Source organism: Trifolium pratense, linkage group LG7 (assembly GCF_020283565.1).
Source record: "Trifolium pratense cultivar HEN17-A07 linkage group LG7, ARS_RC_1.1, whole genome shotgun sequence".
NCBI classification, from domain to species: domain Eukaryota; kingdom Viridiplantae; phylum Streptophyta; class Magnoliopsida; order Fabales; family Fabaceae; genus Trifolium; species Trifolium pratense.
Window position 1 is genome coordinate 931,982 of NC_060065.1, and position 18,759 is coordinate 950,740.

The 18,759-nt window shown below is 32.0% G+C and overlaps 2 protein-coding genes across 10 annotated transcripts; one reads left to right on the forward strand and one right to left on the reverse strand.

Annotated features, from left to right (window-relative positions):
* Positions 1-4,377: 4,377 nt before the first annotated feature.
* LOC123899236 (pentatricopeptide repeat-containing protein At3g02330, mitochondrial-like) lies at positions 4,378-11,774 on the reverse strand. 9 transcript variants are annotated; one of them, XM_045950324.1, is made up of 12 exons: positions 9,007-11,774; positions 8,804-8,897; positions 8,648-8,671; positions 8,381-8,537; positions 8,008-8,172; positions 7,850-7,897; positions 7,736-7,771; positions 6,847-6,931; positions 5,882-5,961; positions 5,712-5,781; positions 5,149-5,299; positions 4,378-4,460 (listed from the first exon to the last, which is right to left on the reverse strand). In XM_045950324.1, exon 1 carries the CDS (start codon positions 11,758-11,760, stop codon positions 9,181-9,183), a length of 2,580 nt encoding a protein of 859 aa, XP_045806280.1. In that variant the 5' UTR covers positions 11,761-11,774; the 3' UTR covers positions 4,378-4,460; positions 5,149-5,299; positions 5,712-5,781; positions 5,882-5,961; positions 6,847-6,931; positions 7,736-7,771; positions 7,850-7,897; positions 8,008-8,172; positions 8,381-8,537; positions 8,648-8,671; positions 8,804-8,897; positions 9,007-9,180. The 9 variants fall into 9 exon arrangements, with proteins under 9 accessions (XP_045806280.1, XP_045806279.1, XP_045806272.1 ...); XM_045950323.1 differs by having other exon boundaries at positions 6,807-6,931; XM_045950316.1 differs by lacking the exon at positions 5,712-5,781 and having other exon boundaries at positions 6,045-6,931.
* A 2,486-nt stretch (positions 11,775-14,260) lies between these two features.
* On the forward strand, positions 14,261-15,197 carry LOC123899237 (organ-specific protein P4-like). Its single transcript, XM_045950326.1, has 2 exons — positions 14,261-14,500; positions 14,711-15,197. Exons 1-2 carry the CDS (start codon positions 14,456-14,458, stop codon positions 14,924-14,926), a joined length of 261 nt encoding a protein of 86 aa, XP_045806282.1. The 5' UTR covers positions 14,261-14,455; the 3' UTR covers positions 14,927-15,197.
* The last annotated feature ends 3,562 nt before the right edge of the window (positions 15,198-18,759 follow it).

Here is an 18,759-nt window from a genome sequence, read left to right on the forward strand (position 1 = left end):
TTACTATGTTGCACAAATTACTAACAAAAGCCACTCTATCTTCTAGCTGCACATTCTGCCACTCAATAGGATCCTTGTTTGTGTCCAGCTTGAACATTTGAATTTTGGTAACCTGAGCTGGCTCACCACATTCTGATAAAAATTTCAAACCCGGGGCAGCATGTCTGTTTCCATTCAATGGAACGGCATAATAGAACACATAAATCAAGTATAACTCTCTTAGTGCTTCATCTTTGCTTAGAAAAGATAATCTCCATTCGCTAATTGAAGGACTTATACTTGGACACTCGGCCAACACTTTAGCCTTTGGAGGTCCATTAATGGAGTCCTTGAGACAATAAACCAATACTTTTTGGGAAGAGTCGTCACTTACAATTACATACAATTTTGTTCCAATAATTTCCATGTTCAAAAACGTTGAATCCTTATCCGATTCAACTATAGTCCATGACTTTTCAAAGAGTTTATAAATTGCAATGTGACAATAATCACGGAAAAGACCGACTAAATGACCATCAGAAAAACTATCACAGTTTGGTTTGGAAGAGGCCACCATTTTTATTACCGGTGGTTTTATATTACCTCCAACGGTAGAATGCCTATAGGTGGGCAAGAACAACTTTGATGGTATCATGATTTTAACATCGGTTACTGGATTCAAGAAGAAAAATTTCACAAAATCTATTTTAGAATAGTCGATCATAATCAACCATCCTTTAATTGAGCCAATACATTTCTCGGTGTACCTCAATGGTGGAGTTGCAAGGCGGTGATGATGTAATTTTTTTTTACTCAAGCTGAAAAAGTACCTCGAATATTTGGATCGTAGGAAAACTTGTGGCATTTCAGGCAAATGGAAGCAACGCTTGTTTTCAATGGAATTAGAAATTGTTTTCCTGCAAGAGCGACATACTGCTCTCAATGCAAGGTAATCGTTGATGGACAAACCCTTTGTAATCAGCTCCAACACATCAACTGGTAGATTTGTTAATATGTTGTTTTCTTCCATCACTGCATAAATAGAATAAAAGTTTCTTATGATATAAAATGACAAATCTAATTGATGTGTGGAGACCTATGAAACTCAAATACTCAAAAATTGGAGATGTATATGTACTAGATACTCATCGATTCACACCCTAGGTATAAAAAAAATTACTTTTCAGAAAGTATTTTACCAAAGAGGAGTGTTATTTTAACACAACTTTTTGTTACACAAATCCTACTCAATCACTATTTATACATACTTTTTGCTTTTTTCATAAGAAAAAGAAGATGAAATGAAAAAAATACACAAATGCCCTTGTGAGAAATTTGTATTGTGTATGAAAAAATGTGTAGGAATATTATTTCTCTTTAACGAATACATATCAAGTACTTCAAGGATACTTACACATAGGTATATGAAATACATATATATAGGATACATGTGAGAAATTAGCCAAGATGTACGGTTGTACACATCTATTGATTCCTCACACATTCACATATCCCCGTGTCCTGTTACAACTTTTAATGCCTTCGGTATTTGTTTTCTAATCACACTATACTTAGTAATCCCTGTGTCCCTAAGTATTTGTTTTCTAATATTATTGATTTTAGGGATTGGAAAATCAATAATATTGCTCTGTGATTTTACTAATAGCTAGAGTAAATGATAAAAAAAAAAAAAAACACGTCTTCTAGTTCTATAGGTGGGTACATACACTGGTCACTGGCGCACGATGGGCAAAGATTACATGGCAGTGGACTTTGCTGTAATCAAATAAGTCAAATTTGTTAAGAAATAAACTATTAATGGTTTAGGCTAACACCGTTAGTTTAGAGGGGAGGTGAGTGTTTTTTTAAAACTAGAGGGGATTGTGTCATGTTTAATCAAATCTCATGGAAGGTTAGTGTAATTTTCCCTACATAATATTATAGTAATTAAGTAAAAAATAAAAATATACAACTTAGAACACTGCTCACACTAAAATAAATTAGCGGCGATTATGCAAAAACAGACAAACGATTAACTAGAAAATAAATGTAAGTCCGAGATTGCATATATACATACAAGATTTACGATGCTCGGTCAATTTTTTTGGTTTTTCACCACCAGTTGAATCTGGTTCGGGAGTCAGTTCTGACATCAAGTGCTCGGTCAATTTGAGTAGCTCTTTATACATGAGAAACCCTACTATAAACATGAGAAACTCTTGTACATCGGCCATCCTTTCCTACGCATAAACCTCTGCACTATATTTTCTCTTTTACATGTGATTAATTTGTGAGTCATATACTCCACTCTTTATATAGACACAATTAGGAATTTTTAAAAACTTTTTTAAAATAAAAAAAATCTTGTTGTATCCAATTAAGATTTTTATATAATATAAACAAATTTTGTTATTCAATTAAGATAATCAATATTATTTTTTTAGGTCATTCAAAAGTTTATATATTTGTAAACAAAAAAAAAAAGTTTATATATTTTAATGGATTCATGATAGATTTTGTGAGATTTTTTAATTAAAATTATATCGCTTAATCGCAATTTGGTCCCCCTATTTTAAAATAAAAAATTATTGTCCCTATTTTGATTTGTTTTGCACTTTTGATCCCCACCCAATTTTTTAACCGATGAACACTCCGGTTAACTACCTATATCAATTAATGCACATCAATCAGGTAAATAATCCACCGCAATTTTTGCATCAGACTAATCCAAGATATTAATTTTTATTGAAACAAATCCACAGTATTAATTTTTAAATCAGCTTTTCTTGCGTAAATAAATAAATAAAAAAAACAAGAAAAGACTGGCTTTCATGTTTTGTCAAAACACCGATCCAAATTAAACCGCACAAAATTGAATCGGATTTTCTTAATTAGTCATCCAAAACCAAAATCGAACCGCGAGTATTTTAAACTTTGGATCGGATGAATTTTTGCCTCAAAACCGCTCTAAACCGAACCGCGAGCACCCCTAGAACATGCATTTCTTTTCTTGGTAAAATATGTGTTTAACCCTATATAATTACGAGTTTTTAAATTTAGTTCTTTAAAACAAATTATTTATTTTGAGTCTCTATTTGTAATTTATATGGATTAATTTGAGAGACTAAAACTATTATTTTTTATAAAAAAGTTTTAAAATAAAAATTATTTTTACTACCACGATATCTATATTTATCTATATATATATATATACTATATAAATAGGATATCTTAATTTGGTGCGGATTTTCTTCAATACCAAATTTATCTCTCATACATGTGGTGGTTGATTTAGCAAATAGGTAACTGCATGCTTTTCAATTTTCGGTGTGGATTTTTATTTTACAAGTTTGTCCATAAAGTTTCAAACGCTTAGTCAAAAAATAAGAAGTCGCGGTTTTCTCTTATACGAAAGGGAAAAGTGAGAGCGTCTAACCGCGACTTCCTGTTTATTCCATAAAATAATTCTCTTCTCCTTTCTTCACTGTTTGTTTACAAACAAATCTCTTATGTTACATGGTTTTTCAAATTTGCGTCTAATCTTAACACACCATAAATCTTTCATGTTTAGGGTTTCTTCTTTCACACTCTGTACAGCAATGTTGACTCATCATTGTTGACTCAATTCTACTATTGCAATTTTTAAATATGTAAACATAGGCATGCTCCCAACAATCACAACTAGAGTGATTTGGCATCAATGTGAAGTTGTTTTGAATTTTCGTTGCAGTTATCAATTTTTTTTACTATATTTGTATCTTTCACTTTTTTTTATTACATTGATAACAAGGTATCCATCCACATATTAGCATAGCCATGAAGTCCACCCTTATTGTGTTCCTACTATTCTTTCTTCTCCTTGTAAGCTTTCTAAATCTTCTGTGAAATATAATTTCAAGTAATATTTAGAGTTTCCTAACTCAACTTTATTTCTTGCATGACTTTTTGCGTTCATAGAATTTTTGATGTATTTAGTTCATAATATGGATCAGATACATCAAACATTCTATGAATTTAAAAGTAAACTTTATCTTATAATAAATATTAGAGGAAGTATATATCAACTAAAATTACTCTTTGAATTGTTTTGGGGAATAGGTTGGTAACTTGAGCTGTGCTACAAAAGACCCTGGAGAATATTGGAAGAATATGATGAATGGTGAAGCTATGCCAGAAGCAATTAAGGAACTTATTCAAGATCCACAAGCAACATATGCAGGGAAGGATCGTTTTTATGAGGGACTTTGATGTAAAGCCTAATAATGCCATATTATATCACACACATGTTATGTCCATGGAGCAAAACTAGAAGATGTTATCTCTTCAAATATAGAGTCAACAAATTGAATACGATCCTCCCTATACTATGCATCAGTTTTACCATTCTATTCCTTTTTCTTCTCCTTATCCCTCAACGTTCTTATCACATGCATCAGTGTCTTACTCTATCTTCTCAAAATGCATACCTACTATAGGTTTACCTATAATAAAAGAAGTGTGTCAAATACATGGTATAAAAGTTGAGAAAGTAAAGTAACAAAATGCAACATGTTTCATCCAAGAGTAGGTCAAATATATGGTATGAGAATTAAGTAACAAAAGGAGCATGTTCCATCCAAAATACATGCACCAGTTTTTGTGTAAAAGCTCCCAAACTTCAAACACAATTTTCTTAACTAATTCAAAGTCTTATATAATGACAATAGAAACCATAGTACATGTGCAGAAAATGTAACCTAATCAAAGCAAATATAGTGAAAATTTAATCCATTATTGCAAGCCTTGAATTCATTGGGTCATGCTGAGGGGCATATGCATGATGCATGGTTTTTAATGTAACAATCCTAGAAAGTAGCTATAATTTTCATATGAGATTGACAAACAAAAAATGTGCAGAAAGTAGCTATAAGAAACAGATAGAATCGTTTCAAGTCTCATTGATTTACTAATTAGCTTTAAGAAACAAATAGATTGAGCCAAGATTTAAACCATTAGCTTTAAGAGGCTTGCATATGTTATATACATAGAAAACCTTTTTTTAATATACTTAAGTTAAAAGACCTTAGAAGTAATAAATAGAAATTATAGAGGATAAAGCATAACCTAACCAAATCAATTATTGATATTGAAAAGCAAAGGGGGTAAAATTTGAATTTCAAATATTCTTACCAATAAAGCATGGAAAAGTTTTGATGGGGAAGAGATTCAATTTTGAGAGTGTCTCGAGGAAGAAAAAGCCTTGTAAACCAGCTAAACATTGCCAAAAGATGTGGAATTTTTTTGTCTGACAGTATTTCATAGTTGACTTGTGTCAGGTTATCTGTGATGAATCAGAGTAAAAACCTCACAAAATAGAATAAATTAGAGTAATCTAATGACTTGTGTCATTCTAAGCCAATGCAGTTGTGATTTTTTTTTTTGGGATACACAGGTTGTGATTTAAAAGTATGGAATAAATACACCTGATCCTTATAACAAAGGATTACTATAAAAATGGAACAACTCAGAAAAAAAGGCAAAGATTTAATATTCGAAATTAAAAATGAAGATTGAAAATGACACATTAAATTAAGGGGAGCACACTTATGTCGAGTAGCCACAACACTAACACCAAATCAAGTATGAAGTATCATGTATATGCCTAAACTTATTGGATCATAAACAGATTTTATTAAATGTCCTATTTTAATTTATGATATAGTGAATTCCTCTAGTTTCAAAATTCCACTTACTTTTTCATTTGTCTATTTCCTCATCCTTGCACTAACTTTCCAATATATATTCTTCCTCGCTAACATCAGACTAAATACACAAAAGCTACACTTAAAACTAAAGATAATTTCATCTGATAATTTTCTATATTAAAATTAGAACCACAAAAAATAAAAAAAATTAAACTTACATTTGTAGAACGAAACTCACAGATTTGATGGATTCTCAGCTAATAGAAAGAAGCGAAGTCTGTCCTACTGAAACAGGGGCCTATAAATCAAAATAATATAAATTAGTTGTACTCCAGCAAATAAAAAAACCACAGACAAAACATGCAAAGACGGGAAACGTACATAGGCCAGTCATCATGCTTCTTCTCCAGCCCATCCCATGTATTCCTATGCTACTAATATCAATGTTCAAACTACCCATTACTGATGCTGCTAGGTTTCTGAGTAATACTTACAGTCCATCCCATAAATTATGGCTTTACCTCCTTATTATTTCATTCTGAGTAATACTTACAGTCATGAACTTTGAAATCAATAAGTTATATTAATGGACACTAACACTTATATTTCTTTATTGAACCCAACAATCAAATGGAAATATACCAACAAAAAAATATATCTTCCTTAACTGTTGAGTGATTTAATCCATCTTTTATTACGAACAAAATTAAAATGCTAATGATTCACAACAAACCATATGATTGTTTGTTCTCTGAATAATATCCAAAGAGAAAAGCACCCGGTCATGGCACACAGATATTAAACTAATAACTCACAAACTGATTCTATACATGTAAAGCAAATTGAAGATATAAAACTAACAAAAATATGTTCTTCTAGTAACAGTGGCAAAAGGAATCAATCATAAATTCTGGTGTGTCATCATATTCCAGTATCCCTTGTCCTACCAATGGTAAGTGCATGACACTATTTTTGGTATAAAAGTATAACAATGCTTCTAAATTGAGATACCATCAAAGTACTTAGGATTTCTGGGTAACATTACACACAATTATTCAATGAAAACATGAATGAAACAAAAAAACTCAATATATAGCAGAAAAGTTTAAAATCCGATAAAAACAAACAAATTAAGAATCTTACTCAAACTAATAAATGGTTTCAAAAATAAGAACAGTAAAACCTTGTCCAAGACTATTCCAATGAAACATTACAAATCCGGTGAACAAAACGGAATCCATGAGCCACTATTTGTATTTCAAGCAGCCCTGCAAAGAGTCACACATCACTGATCAATAAAAGAGTCACACATAAACTATTCAAGACATGAAAATGGCTTAAAATTGAGTTATGAAGCATGATATAATATATCTAATAGGACCATTGTCATATTAGTGTTTCTCTTTACATTGTGGTGAAATTATAAAAACCACTGCATATCTCAAAACTTGTAGGGCTCCTCTGATAAAAGGGCAAACAGAACTCAAAAAAAAAAAAAAAAAAAAATGAACCTATAACACTAACAATCATAAGTAAAGGATTAATTAGTTCATTCTGCAGTGAACACTCATTTGAGAGAAAGATTTAAATATGCATTCTACAGAGAACACTTATTAGTTTCTTGTAAATAGATAATCTAACTCAATGTCTTCTACATGCATATTACTTTGCTAACTCGAATAACTGGAAGTTCTATAACCAAAATGGAGCTTTGAAAGTGTTTGAATAGATACCTATTTAGTTCCTTTTTAATAAACTGAGCATATGACTCTAATAATGCTAGATAACAACAAAAGCTAGATTTGAAATTAGCAACTTATGTGTCAGTATAACGAAAACTCTGTGGAATCAATAAATAGTTACTATGTAGAATTAGTTAGATCGTAACAAATAATGTAATGAACCAATAACAAAAAAACTCCAAATGTGTTAGTTCATAAATTAAAAAGCTCATAACCTAATGACATATGTAACAAAAAATAAAAGGAAAAACTAAGCATGATAAAAAGTGGCCATGGATCAATTAAAATAAAACTGAGCTAGGAAACATAGAGTAGAGAAAGAAAAAGTACCATCAAATTCCAACAACTCGAGCTTAAATATATCACCTGCAAACAGCCCATGAATCGTTTAAATACAAAAAGAAAACTAAAGAAGAGATCCAGAAAATCAAGAGTGATACCTACACTTTTGGGAGAACATGATTCGAATTTCAGGAATGAAAATTTTACTTCCTGATGGGAGAACGTGAAAAACAATATAAAGAGGGATTAGAAAATTAGGGATTGTTAAGTAAATTGAAGAAAATTAGGGATTTCAAAAACAAAGACTAAATGAAACATACTTGAGGGAGGGAGGAGCTCAGTTTTCAATTGTTGAGTCCAACCCTTTTTTAACTTCTTATCTATTGCATCTTGTTTACATTGCTGCAACTGATTCTCCTTTCCCCTTCAATACAACAGAATGCTACTTTTTCTCTAAACTTTCTATAGGTCAAGCAACACAAAACCTAAAAAAAAAAATCAAAATTTAAAAAAGGTCCAGCGAAACAAAACGTCATCCCAAAGGGTCCCCATTTCAAACTCCAAAAACCCAATCCCACCGACACACTTTCAAAAAACCAAACAAAACCCAGATAAAAAAAAAACACAAAAAAAATAAAAAAAAAAATTTAACAAAGATCCGGAAAGAGTGATAATAGAAAGAGATGAAGGTACCCTGAAAGGGAAGCTTTTGTGTAGTCTCATTGGGATCCATAGAACACTCCTTAAGCATTGCATAAATCTCATCATCACGATGATTACCTGTGAACCCCTCTCTTGCAGAAGAGAAGATCCCGATTGAAAAATAGCAAAGTCTCATTTCAACTCAAGTCTGTCACACAATGTCATTTTAGACCCCGCATTAGAAACTTTCATCTTAACTCAAGTCTCTATATTTTGAATTATATTTTTCTTTAATCAATTAAATTTTATAAAACGTACCCAGTCAAACCCTAACTTGTAAACCTAAACAAACAATAAAACATTCCAAGAAGAAAATAAAATCAGAAGTGAGCAATAAATACTTAAAGAAGCAACATCAAATTGAAGGAAATAAACTAAAATAAAACAAAATAGAATTGATCTGGAAATCCGTACTTCTATGTTTGAGGCTGCCGCTGCCTTCATGATACGTGTTGCTTCTTCATCTTCTTTGCTGCAAAATTCCAGACAACAACTGACCCTATATACACTGCAACCAGATCAGTCAATTTGATGAGAGAACAAAAATAGAAAATTACGATGAGAGAACAGCTCCTCCAAATTCATCAAACTAAAGCTAAAACTGTTAAATGACATACCTTTTTTCTCAGATTCATGAGCAGCAGTTTCTGATTGCACATGAAAAAAAAACTGTGATTCCTCAGAGTCTCCTGCTTGAATTCTCCATTATGCCATTGTAGGCAGTGTGTTTGAAACCTTTTCTACATTATCTCACACTACATGTGGCGGGTTTTGTGCCACTCGTAAGGATCTTATTCTTCCACTTCTTCATCAATATCAGGATCCCGCGTCATCTCAAATACAAGTGTATCAGTTTGCTGATATATCTCCTCAGATCTTGGATGTGCCTTGTCTTCAACAAGAAATGCATGCACTTCGTCTCTTATCTCAATCCAGCTACATCCTGGTACCTTCTTTAATTTATACTTCTTCATGAAACTTCTTATTTTCGTAACCTCATTCCTCATTCCTGCAATAGCATATACATTTGACAAAAGAACGTAAGCAGAAGAATCTTGAGGGTCCAACTGTAATAAAGAATTGGCTGCTTTTTCTGCAACTTCGACATTCCCTTGCAACTTGCAAATACCAAGTAAAGTTCTCCATATTACATCGTCGGCTTTAAAAGGCATGCTTTCAATAAGCTTCAAAGCTTCATTTACTTGTCCTGACCTCCCTAGTAGATCTACCATACATGAATAATGTTCCATCTGGGGATCTAAACCGTAGTGACTTCGCATTTTACGGAAATAATGCATCCCTTTGTCTACATAACCCATATGTGCACAAGCTCTGAGGACTGAAATAAAAATCGTATGATTGGGTTTCACATTCAGAAGCTGCATCTCCTCAAATAATTTAATGGCATCTTCTCCAAGTCCATGGTATGCATATGCGCAAATCATGGCGCTCCAAGTCACATAATCCCGCTTAGGTGCTTTCTCAAACATTACGAGTGAATCCTGCATATTTCCACACTTTGAATACATATCAACAATAGTGCTGGCTATATGCACATCTGAATGCAACTGTAGCTTTAAAATTTGTCCATGAATCTGCTTTCCAAGTTCGACGGTAGCCAAATTAGCACAAATATCAAGAACCGTAGCATATGTGAAGTTGTCAGGTATCACGCCAACTTTTAGCATCTGAGAAAAATACCTCAGAGCATTTTCGCCTTGCTTTTGTGACGAGAACCCTGAAATGATTGAATTCCAAGAAACAGTGGTTTTTTCTTCCAATCTCTCATGGATCTTTTCTGCCTCGACTAGCATTCCGCACTTGCAATACATATCAATCATGGCACTTCCAACAAACCAGTCTAACCCCATACCAGACTTAATAACTCTTCCATGTATCTCCATACCATAGTTCAAAGCTTGCTGACCAGCACATGCCTTTACAACACTGCCAAAAGTAAAATCATCGGGTTCCATAGTTGACCTAAGCATTGAAACAAAAAGTGCAAATGTTTCTTCTGCTTGTTCATTTTGCTCGTGAGCCGCAATGATTGCATTCCAAGACACGACATCCTTTCTTTCCATATCATCAAATACCCAACAAGCTTCCATCAATGCTCCACATTTTGCATACATGTCTAAAATGGCATTTGCAACACAGATATTAAGCTCTAAACCACATTTGACAGCTAATCCATGTAGTTGAATCCCCTCCAAATGGCCTTTGATCTCCGAAGAGGCAGTCAAAGCACCGGACAAACTAATTTCGTCGAAGCCAAGATAAGATTTCTGTAAAGACTGAAAAATCTCTAAAGCTTCAACACATTGATCTTGCCGTTCATATCCAACAATAATGGCATTATGAGATTGCCGAGTAGGTTTAGGGAATGTGTTAAACAGCTTTCTAGCATCATTCATTCTGCCACATTTAGCATACATGTCTAATGTAGCTGTTCCAACTATACTATCGTATCCGAAATTCGTCTTTAGAGCATAAGCATGCAACTGTGTGCCTAATTCAAATGCAGATAATCCGGCACACGACCTAAACGCACTAGCAAATGTTGATTGACTCACCCCCATACCTTCTTTTAACATAGCCTTATACAATTTTAATCCCTCAATAAGCCGATCATTTCGCACATAGCCTGCAATTAAAGCACTCCAACACACCGAATTTCTTTCCGGAATTTCAACAAAAACCCTAAAAGCATGATCTAGTTTCTTACACGTTGAATACATATCTACTAGAGCAGTACCTGTTACCACATCCCTCTCAAAACTCATCTGAATCGCAAGGCAATGAACCTGAAGACCTAAACCGTAATCTTCAATATCAGCACAAGCTTTCAGAACAACAACAAATGTATCATAATCATGCGGAATATTCAAAGATCTCATCTTAACAAAAACATCAATCGACTTTCGATGAATCCCATTTTTTCTATAACACGAGAGCAAAGAGTTCCACGAAACAACATCTCTCTCCGGCATTGAGTCAAACAAAAACTGCGCAAAACCCATGTTTCCAATTCCTGAATAACCAGATATCATTGTGTTCCAAGAAATTACATCCCTTTGAGGCATTTTATCGAACAGTTTGACCGCGTAATTCAAATTTGAACATTTACAGTAAAATTGAAGTAAACAGTTGGAAACAAAAATGGTGGGAACAAAACCAGTTACTATCATCTGGGCATGAGCTTGTTTGCCAGGATTCAAAGATTTTAGATTGGAACATTTTTGGAAAATATGGGAAAATGTTAATTTTTTTGTTGGGTTCGTTTGGATTAAAGAGATGGAACAATTTGTATAAGGTGGTACTATCTGAGAGTTGAGTCTCGGAACACGAGACACAGTACGATGTAACATGGATTTGTTTGCGGGGTTTTGAATGAATGAATAGGCTCTTCGATATTTATTCATTCACTCAAATTCAGCTTTGGGTTTTCATTTGAATATGTTACAAGTTGGGCTGGGCTTTTAGTCAGATCTTTCTTTTTACACTTCCACACTTCTCACGCCTCCCCCCCTTAAAATACCGCTTCCTGCTACATAATTTTGAAAGCTATGTTTTATTTCATGTCTTTGCAATGTTGTCATTTAATTATATATATATATACAACTATAAAGTTTCTTAGATATAGTATCTTAAAGTGCAATTCAATTGGTAGCTACTAAAAAATATTATTGGAGAGGTGACGTAGAAAAGTTGGCCGCGCCGGATTGAAGACGAAGTGGTGCGCAAGAAAGGTTCACTTAAAAAATAGTGAAGATTTGATTTTACTCTATTTTAATTAGATTTGTTATTTTTCTTTTACTAGCAAAATTTGTTACTTTTATTTTACTATCTTTTACCTATATTTATTATTTTTATATTTTAGCTAGATTTATTATTTTTATTTAGCTAGGGTTGTTATTTTCTTTTACAATCTTTTAGGTAGATTTGTTATATTTATTTTTTCCTACCCTTTTGATTAAATAAAAATACAGAGATTTATCTCAAGTTTGGTGGATTCCAAATTACTCCTTCTGGTGGATTCCGGAAGTCTAGTGGATACTAGATTAATTACTCTTTCCGGTGGATTCCGGAAATCTGGTGGATTCCAGAACCTTTATCTAACAGGATTAACATTTGTTTTTCCCTCACGCTTTCGTACTGCGTCAAGAGGTCGGAGTTCGAATTTTCGATTTCTCATTTCTCCACACTTATAGTATAAAAGTCTAGTCACTAGGCTACTATATTAAAAATTTCTTAATTATAATCCTCAACATTCAACCATCTTATTTAATTAAGTCATCCTGCTCAAGTGAATTAATGAGCCCTCTTTAAGAAAAAATTGTTTAGGAGAACTCAAATTTAATTTCAGAGAAAATAATTATTGACCATTTTTACTTATCTTTGACCAAGCTCCAAATTAAAAAACAAGAAGAAGAAATAATGTATGTCACAAAGGACTAAAGTAAACATCTCCTTTAACAGGGTAAGCGCTTACGAAACAAAAGTGACTAATTTGAAAGGAAAAAAAATGTAAGGGATTAAAGTGAAAAGATGAATTAAGATAAATAATCATAAATGTAATTTTTTGTATAATATACCTTATGATATTATTTTTTATTTGTAACTATGTTAGTATACAAACAAATTTTATGACACTCATTTAATAGTGTCATAAGAAATGTGCGACATATTTGTCCGATACACCTATTGAGATATTTTTTACAAATGACAAAACTGTGATGCTCACACACGATCTAAAACGTGATGTGACGCACTTGAGGATGGAATGAAACAATATTATACCAAAAAAAGTGTCGTAGTTGATGGATTCGTCAGCAGTGTGTGATTTATCTTTCAAGATATGGAATATCAAAATCAAAAGTTTTTCTACCATTGATTGTCAGTAAACACACATAAACAATAAAAAGAGAAAAAAATGAAAATCTGATTGAGATTACAAATTTTTTTGTGTCAACTTGCTATAAGAATAAAGTTTTTAAAAATAGTAGAATTGAAAATGTATTTAAGTCAATTTTTTACTTGGTTTATATAAAACCAAAACAAGAATAATCTGTTCCTAATACCGACTTCATGAAACATGTTAAACACTTGGTTTATAATTTATATATTTATACATAATAAATTAACACCTACAACCGTGTAGTATCCGTGTCATCCTTTTTGTAACATAACAGAAATGTCAAACATCTTCTAGAACTGTCAATTAAAAATTGTACAGCTTCACGATCATGTGTGGTGGCGGCAGCAATACCGTTACAGCCGGAGCATTTCATCTCGTTTAGACAGATATTTTTTACGCCTAATTTTTCTTGATGGTGAGGCATGAAAGAAATTATCTAATTTGAAAAAAGAAATTGTTTTAAAACAATTTTAGTTTTCAATTAAAACTGGTGGGCTTATATAAAAATAATTACTCTTTGGCTCATTTTTGGTCAGTTTAATATATAAGATAATATTAAATAGTATTCCTACTAATTTTTATGAGTTTAACTCAATTAGCAGAGACATTGTATAAAATATGTAGAAATCAGGATTCGAACTCTGATACTCTCACTTATTCACCTCAAGTAGTGGATTTTCTAGTTATTAAATTACTTGACAAAAAAAATATATACATATTGAAAACTTTGTATCCGACCTTATGACAAAAAAATAAAAATAATATTCTTACGTATTTCCCTTTTTAAGTATAAGAAAACAATACTCTTATTTATTGGTATGTCAACCTAGCTACCTTATCAATTAATGTTTTTATCTACTAAAAGTCTAAAACATATTTAGGTAACTTTAATAATGTTTTTATCTACTAAAAAATATTTAGGTAACTTTAAGAGAGCATTTCTCCATTTTTTCACTTAATCAATCAAATTACTTTTATGTAATTTTTACCAAACATTTAGATAGCAGAGGGCATTTTCTTTCAACTATAAGATATGAGATGAGATGAGATATAATCATAAATACAAGTTCAGTGTGGATTACTTCCAACATTAAGAAGAACCATAATCTAGCAAACAAGGTATCCATCCACATATTAGCATAGCCATGAAGTCCACCCTTGTTGTGTTCCTACTATTCTCTCTTCTCCTTGTAAGCTTTTTTCTAAATCTTCTATGAAATATAATTTCAAGTAATATTTAGAGTTTCCTAACTCAACTTTATTTCTTGCATGACTTTTTAAGTTCATAGGATGTTTGACGTATCTAATTTATAATATGGATTAGATACATTAGACATTCTTGAAATCTAAAAGTAAACTTTATCAACTAAAATTACTCTTTGAAATGTTTATGTGAATAGGTTGCTAACTTGAGCTTTGCTAGAAAAGACCCTGGAGAATATTGGAAGAATATGATGAAAGGTGAAGCTATGCCAGAAGCAATTAAGGAACTTATTCAAGATCCACAAGCAATATATGCAGGGAAGGATGGTTTTATGAGGGACTTTGATGTAAAGCCTAATGCCATATTATATCACACTCATGTTATGTCCATGGAGCAAACTAGAAGATGCTAATATTGTTGAAGTTGAACAAATTATAATAAAGGATTGAAGCTCCCATACATATTTACATAAATATATTTATACACAAATATGACCCTTTAGAGATCATGAATGAATGTATTATGTATAGTTATATTATGTTGAGGTAGTGATTTAGCATTTTATGGCTTATTTTGCAGGATATTAAGCTATTGATATTTCAGGATTATCTATTGTTAAGCTTTAGATATAGGTATATCTTTTGCTCAAAAAATAAAAGAAACTATAGGTATATTTTAATCTTTGTAGTTATATATCTATGTTGTACTATATGTGATGATAAAGAAAGGATTATTATTTAGGCTTAATTGTATATTTGTTATGAATATGATGACACATAGGTTGTGTTCATAACTCTAATCTAGTTGTGATACCTTAATATTCATGTGCCTCTTATTATTAATGGTTAAAATTTTAAAAATAGTGTATTAATTTCACTGTTCACAATATATAATTTGGTATTTTTAGTACATTGTAGATTATGCATTTTGTGAATTATATATCTAATGCATTTCCACATTAGGGATACATAAATACTAATGCATTGCACAAAAACAGAGTTGCTCTGTTCTGTTAGGCAGAGTATGCAAACTCAAAGCCACTTTAGAATTTAGAATAAAAAATCTTGTCAGTACTTCATATCAAACTAAGCTAATGTTATGGTGGACCACCTTTACAAATAGTTCACCGTGAACAAGTTATCTATCGGATATGAATTTTACGAAATTTATTATTGAATTGAAAGTTTATATCTTATAGATTATCCATAAATTTTTTAAGTCTCTTATCGATCATCCATAGGCAATATAAACCAATTTCTTATAATTTTTAATGGATTTATATTCTATTTAGTTTATTATACTATACTGTATAAAAAACAACACTTAATTTAACTCGAGATTCAGTAATTTATATTAGTAAAAATTAATTAGTCATGCTAACAAGTATTTTAAAGATGCTAATTAAATTAAGGAAAATGATAAATAGTGCACCCGGTGTACTGATTAAACATATAAATAAGGAAATTTTGTTTTGAAATTCGTGTATTCAATGCATTGAAAGTGTAAAAAGTTGTTTTTATCAATTTTAATTTTTTGTTTTATTTCTATTTTGGGTATGCTTAACAAGTGCACCCGGTGCACTGTTTAATATGACCCTTAAATTAAATAAACAAAATATAAAAAGCTTATATTAAAAATGGCAATTTTAAAATTTTATATTTACTTCAAAAGCCTTAAACTTTTTAACATTTTCTAAAGCCAAATTATCCTCAACATAGATAAGAGGTCACCAAAAGCTCCGTTGGCTTTTTTGAAGTCAACTTCAAACGTGCTAAGCCCACAAATTAATTAATTACGACAACAAAATCAAATGAAAATCTAGTGGCAGCAGCCAGCAGCACATTTTCTGTTCCCCTTAGGTGACTTTTTTCTGTTTTAGTATAAGCTTGTCTTTTCTTTGCACAAGGGATGGTTGTACTTGTGAGTTGTGACCTATCTTCTAGGTGTGTCAAACAGTCAAAGCCACCTTTGTTTCATTCACAAACAAATTTTAAGGTATTAAACACTCCCCCATCTGTCCACAAAAAAAAAAAATCCCCTTATTGACAATTTTTAAAAATTATTTATGACTAACTTTTTAAATTTTCAATGTAATATTATGTGTATATGGTTTTAATTGTGTTAGCCGCCACCGCGCACATGTCTAAGTTTCCTCAATTTGCCGTAAAATTAAGTAGCTAGAAATCATAGCGTTAAAAAAGTGTGTTTCGATCTGTTTCAACGCGATTTCAAAAAGTATATTCTCATTAATATTACTTGCATCACAATCTAAATCATTGGTCAATAATAGAACATATAATTTGCATAGGACACCCAAAATTTTAGACACCGTAGACGCGGCGACATATGTACACCCTATGGTGTGCGGATGAATGAGAAAATGGGTGAACAAGACCACGTACGATTAGCACTTTAATTGGTTATAAAGAGGTTAGGAAGTTCCGTTTGAGATCTTTGTTGAAGCACAGCCGGATTTAGTGGACTGGTCGGTACGTTATGCCCATGACAGCTGCTAGCTCCACATTCAACAGTTGTGACTTTTGTCAACGTTCTCGGTTTCCCACTTTCTTCATATAGTCAAAGGAATTTAACTATTATAAAAGTTTAAAACACAGCATGATATATGATACTTATAAAGGGTAAACATGACATGATGATAAGAACTAGATAAGTCACGTTGGAAAGATAAAGTGTAAGTGGCATCTGATGCCACTACTCTTATATGGCCACAACTTTATCATAGCGACTTTCTTCCATTTTAGACTAAATTGGATTCCCAGTTTCTTTTTATTATGTAAATAAAAGTTTAAATTAGTTCTCCTGTGAGCATAACTCGGTTGACAGATACGTGTATATATTATGTAGAAATTTGGGTTTGAATTATTGAACACTCCCCTTATTCACATTTGAGGTAAAACTTCTGGCCACTGGGCACTGAGCTATTATTAAAAAAAAATACATTAGATTCAAATAAATAGTTAATCCCTAATTACAACTTAAATAAATGGTAAATAACTAAAATAAATACATTAGATTCAAGTGGTAAGCGAACTCCTTTCAAACTATACATGAAGACGATGTTTGGGAGTTTGGTCTGGATAGGGGTGGTAGTACTCGATCAAGGCAAATTACCAACACTTATGTCAAAAACTCGCTCCTTCCTCTTTTTCTTCCTTGAGGTCCGTCACTCGGGTGGTGGAGGGGGTTTGGGATAGTTGGGCTCCATCAAAGGTGGTGATGTTTTCTTGGCAAGCTTTACTTAAAAGCCTTCCAACTAGAGTTAATTAATTTGGTTAGAAGGGAAATGAGGTTAAATGGAGACCAAACGAGGATCACCTTTTCTTGTTATGCCCCTTTGCTTGGAATATTTGGGTGAAGATTTATAAATGGTTTGGGCTTTTGGGGATTTTGCCCGATACGATCGGGGCAATGTTTCTCTCTTTCTTTGGGGCCTTCAAGGTGGCCAAGAAAAGACGAAAGGGAGTTGTGATGATTTGGCAAGGGTGGTCTGAGCAATTTGAAAAGCAAGGAACGATGTTATTTTTGCTTAAAATCCCTATGTTGTCGAAGAGGTGGTTGAAAAGATAAAGCGCATGTCTTGGGAATGGTTATTGTCAAAGAAACCGCGCTATCCGTATTTGTATATTGCGAAAGGATGCATCAACCCCTTGTATTGTATTAATTGTATTGCTTGTTAAGTATTTTGGGGTTTTAAATTTATGGATGGGTTGAAACTTCTTGTTGTATTTGAGATTGGTAGAGTACTATCTTGAACTTATCCGACTAGGGTGGTTTGAATACTAGGTGTACTTTGTTTCAATCATTTTTTTTTATATATACACAAACTATTATTGCCGTTAAAAAAAAAAAACTATATAAATAGATTTATACATACGTGATTTTTTTTAAATGTAGTAATTTTTATAAATTAGTTTTTACTTTACTTTATAAATTTATGTTGTTAATTTTTATCCGTGGTTGGATAACTGTTAACAATTTTTTAAAGGTAATTTAAAAAAATTTTTTTTTATAAGAATTTAAAAAATCTTAATTATATAAATGTATAATATCCCACGATCCCATCAACAAGCAATTAAGTTTATTCAAATGACCAAGGACGGTGACATATACTGTACTCTTTGCCCCTTGATTTGAAATTTTTACATGCATATATGTGGGTACGTATTATATTAAATAAAGCAAGAGTAGCCTCTTGAATTGAACAAAAAAAAAAAGCAAGAGTAG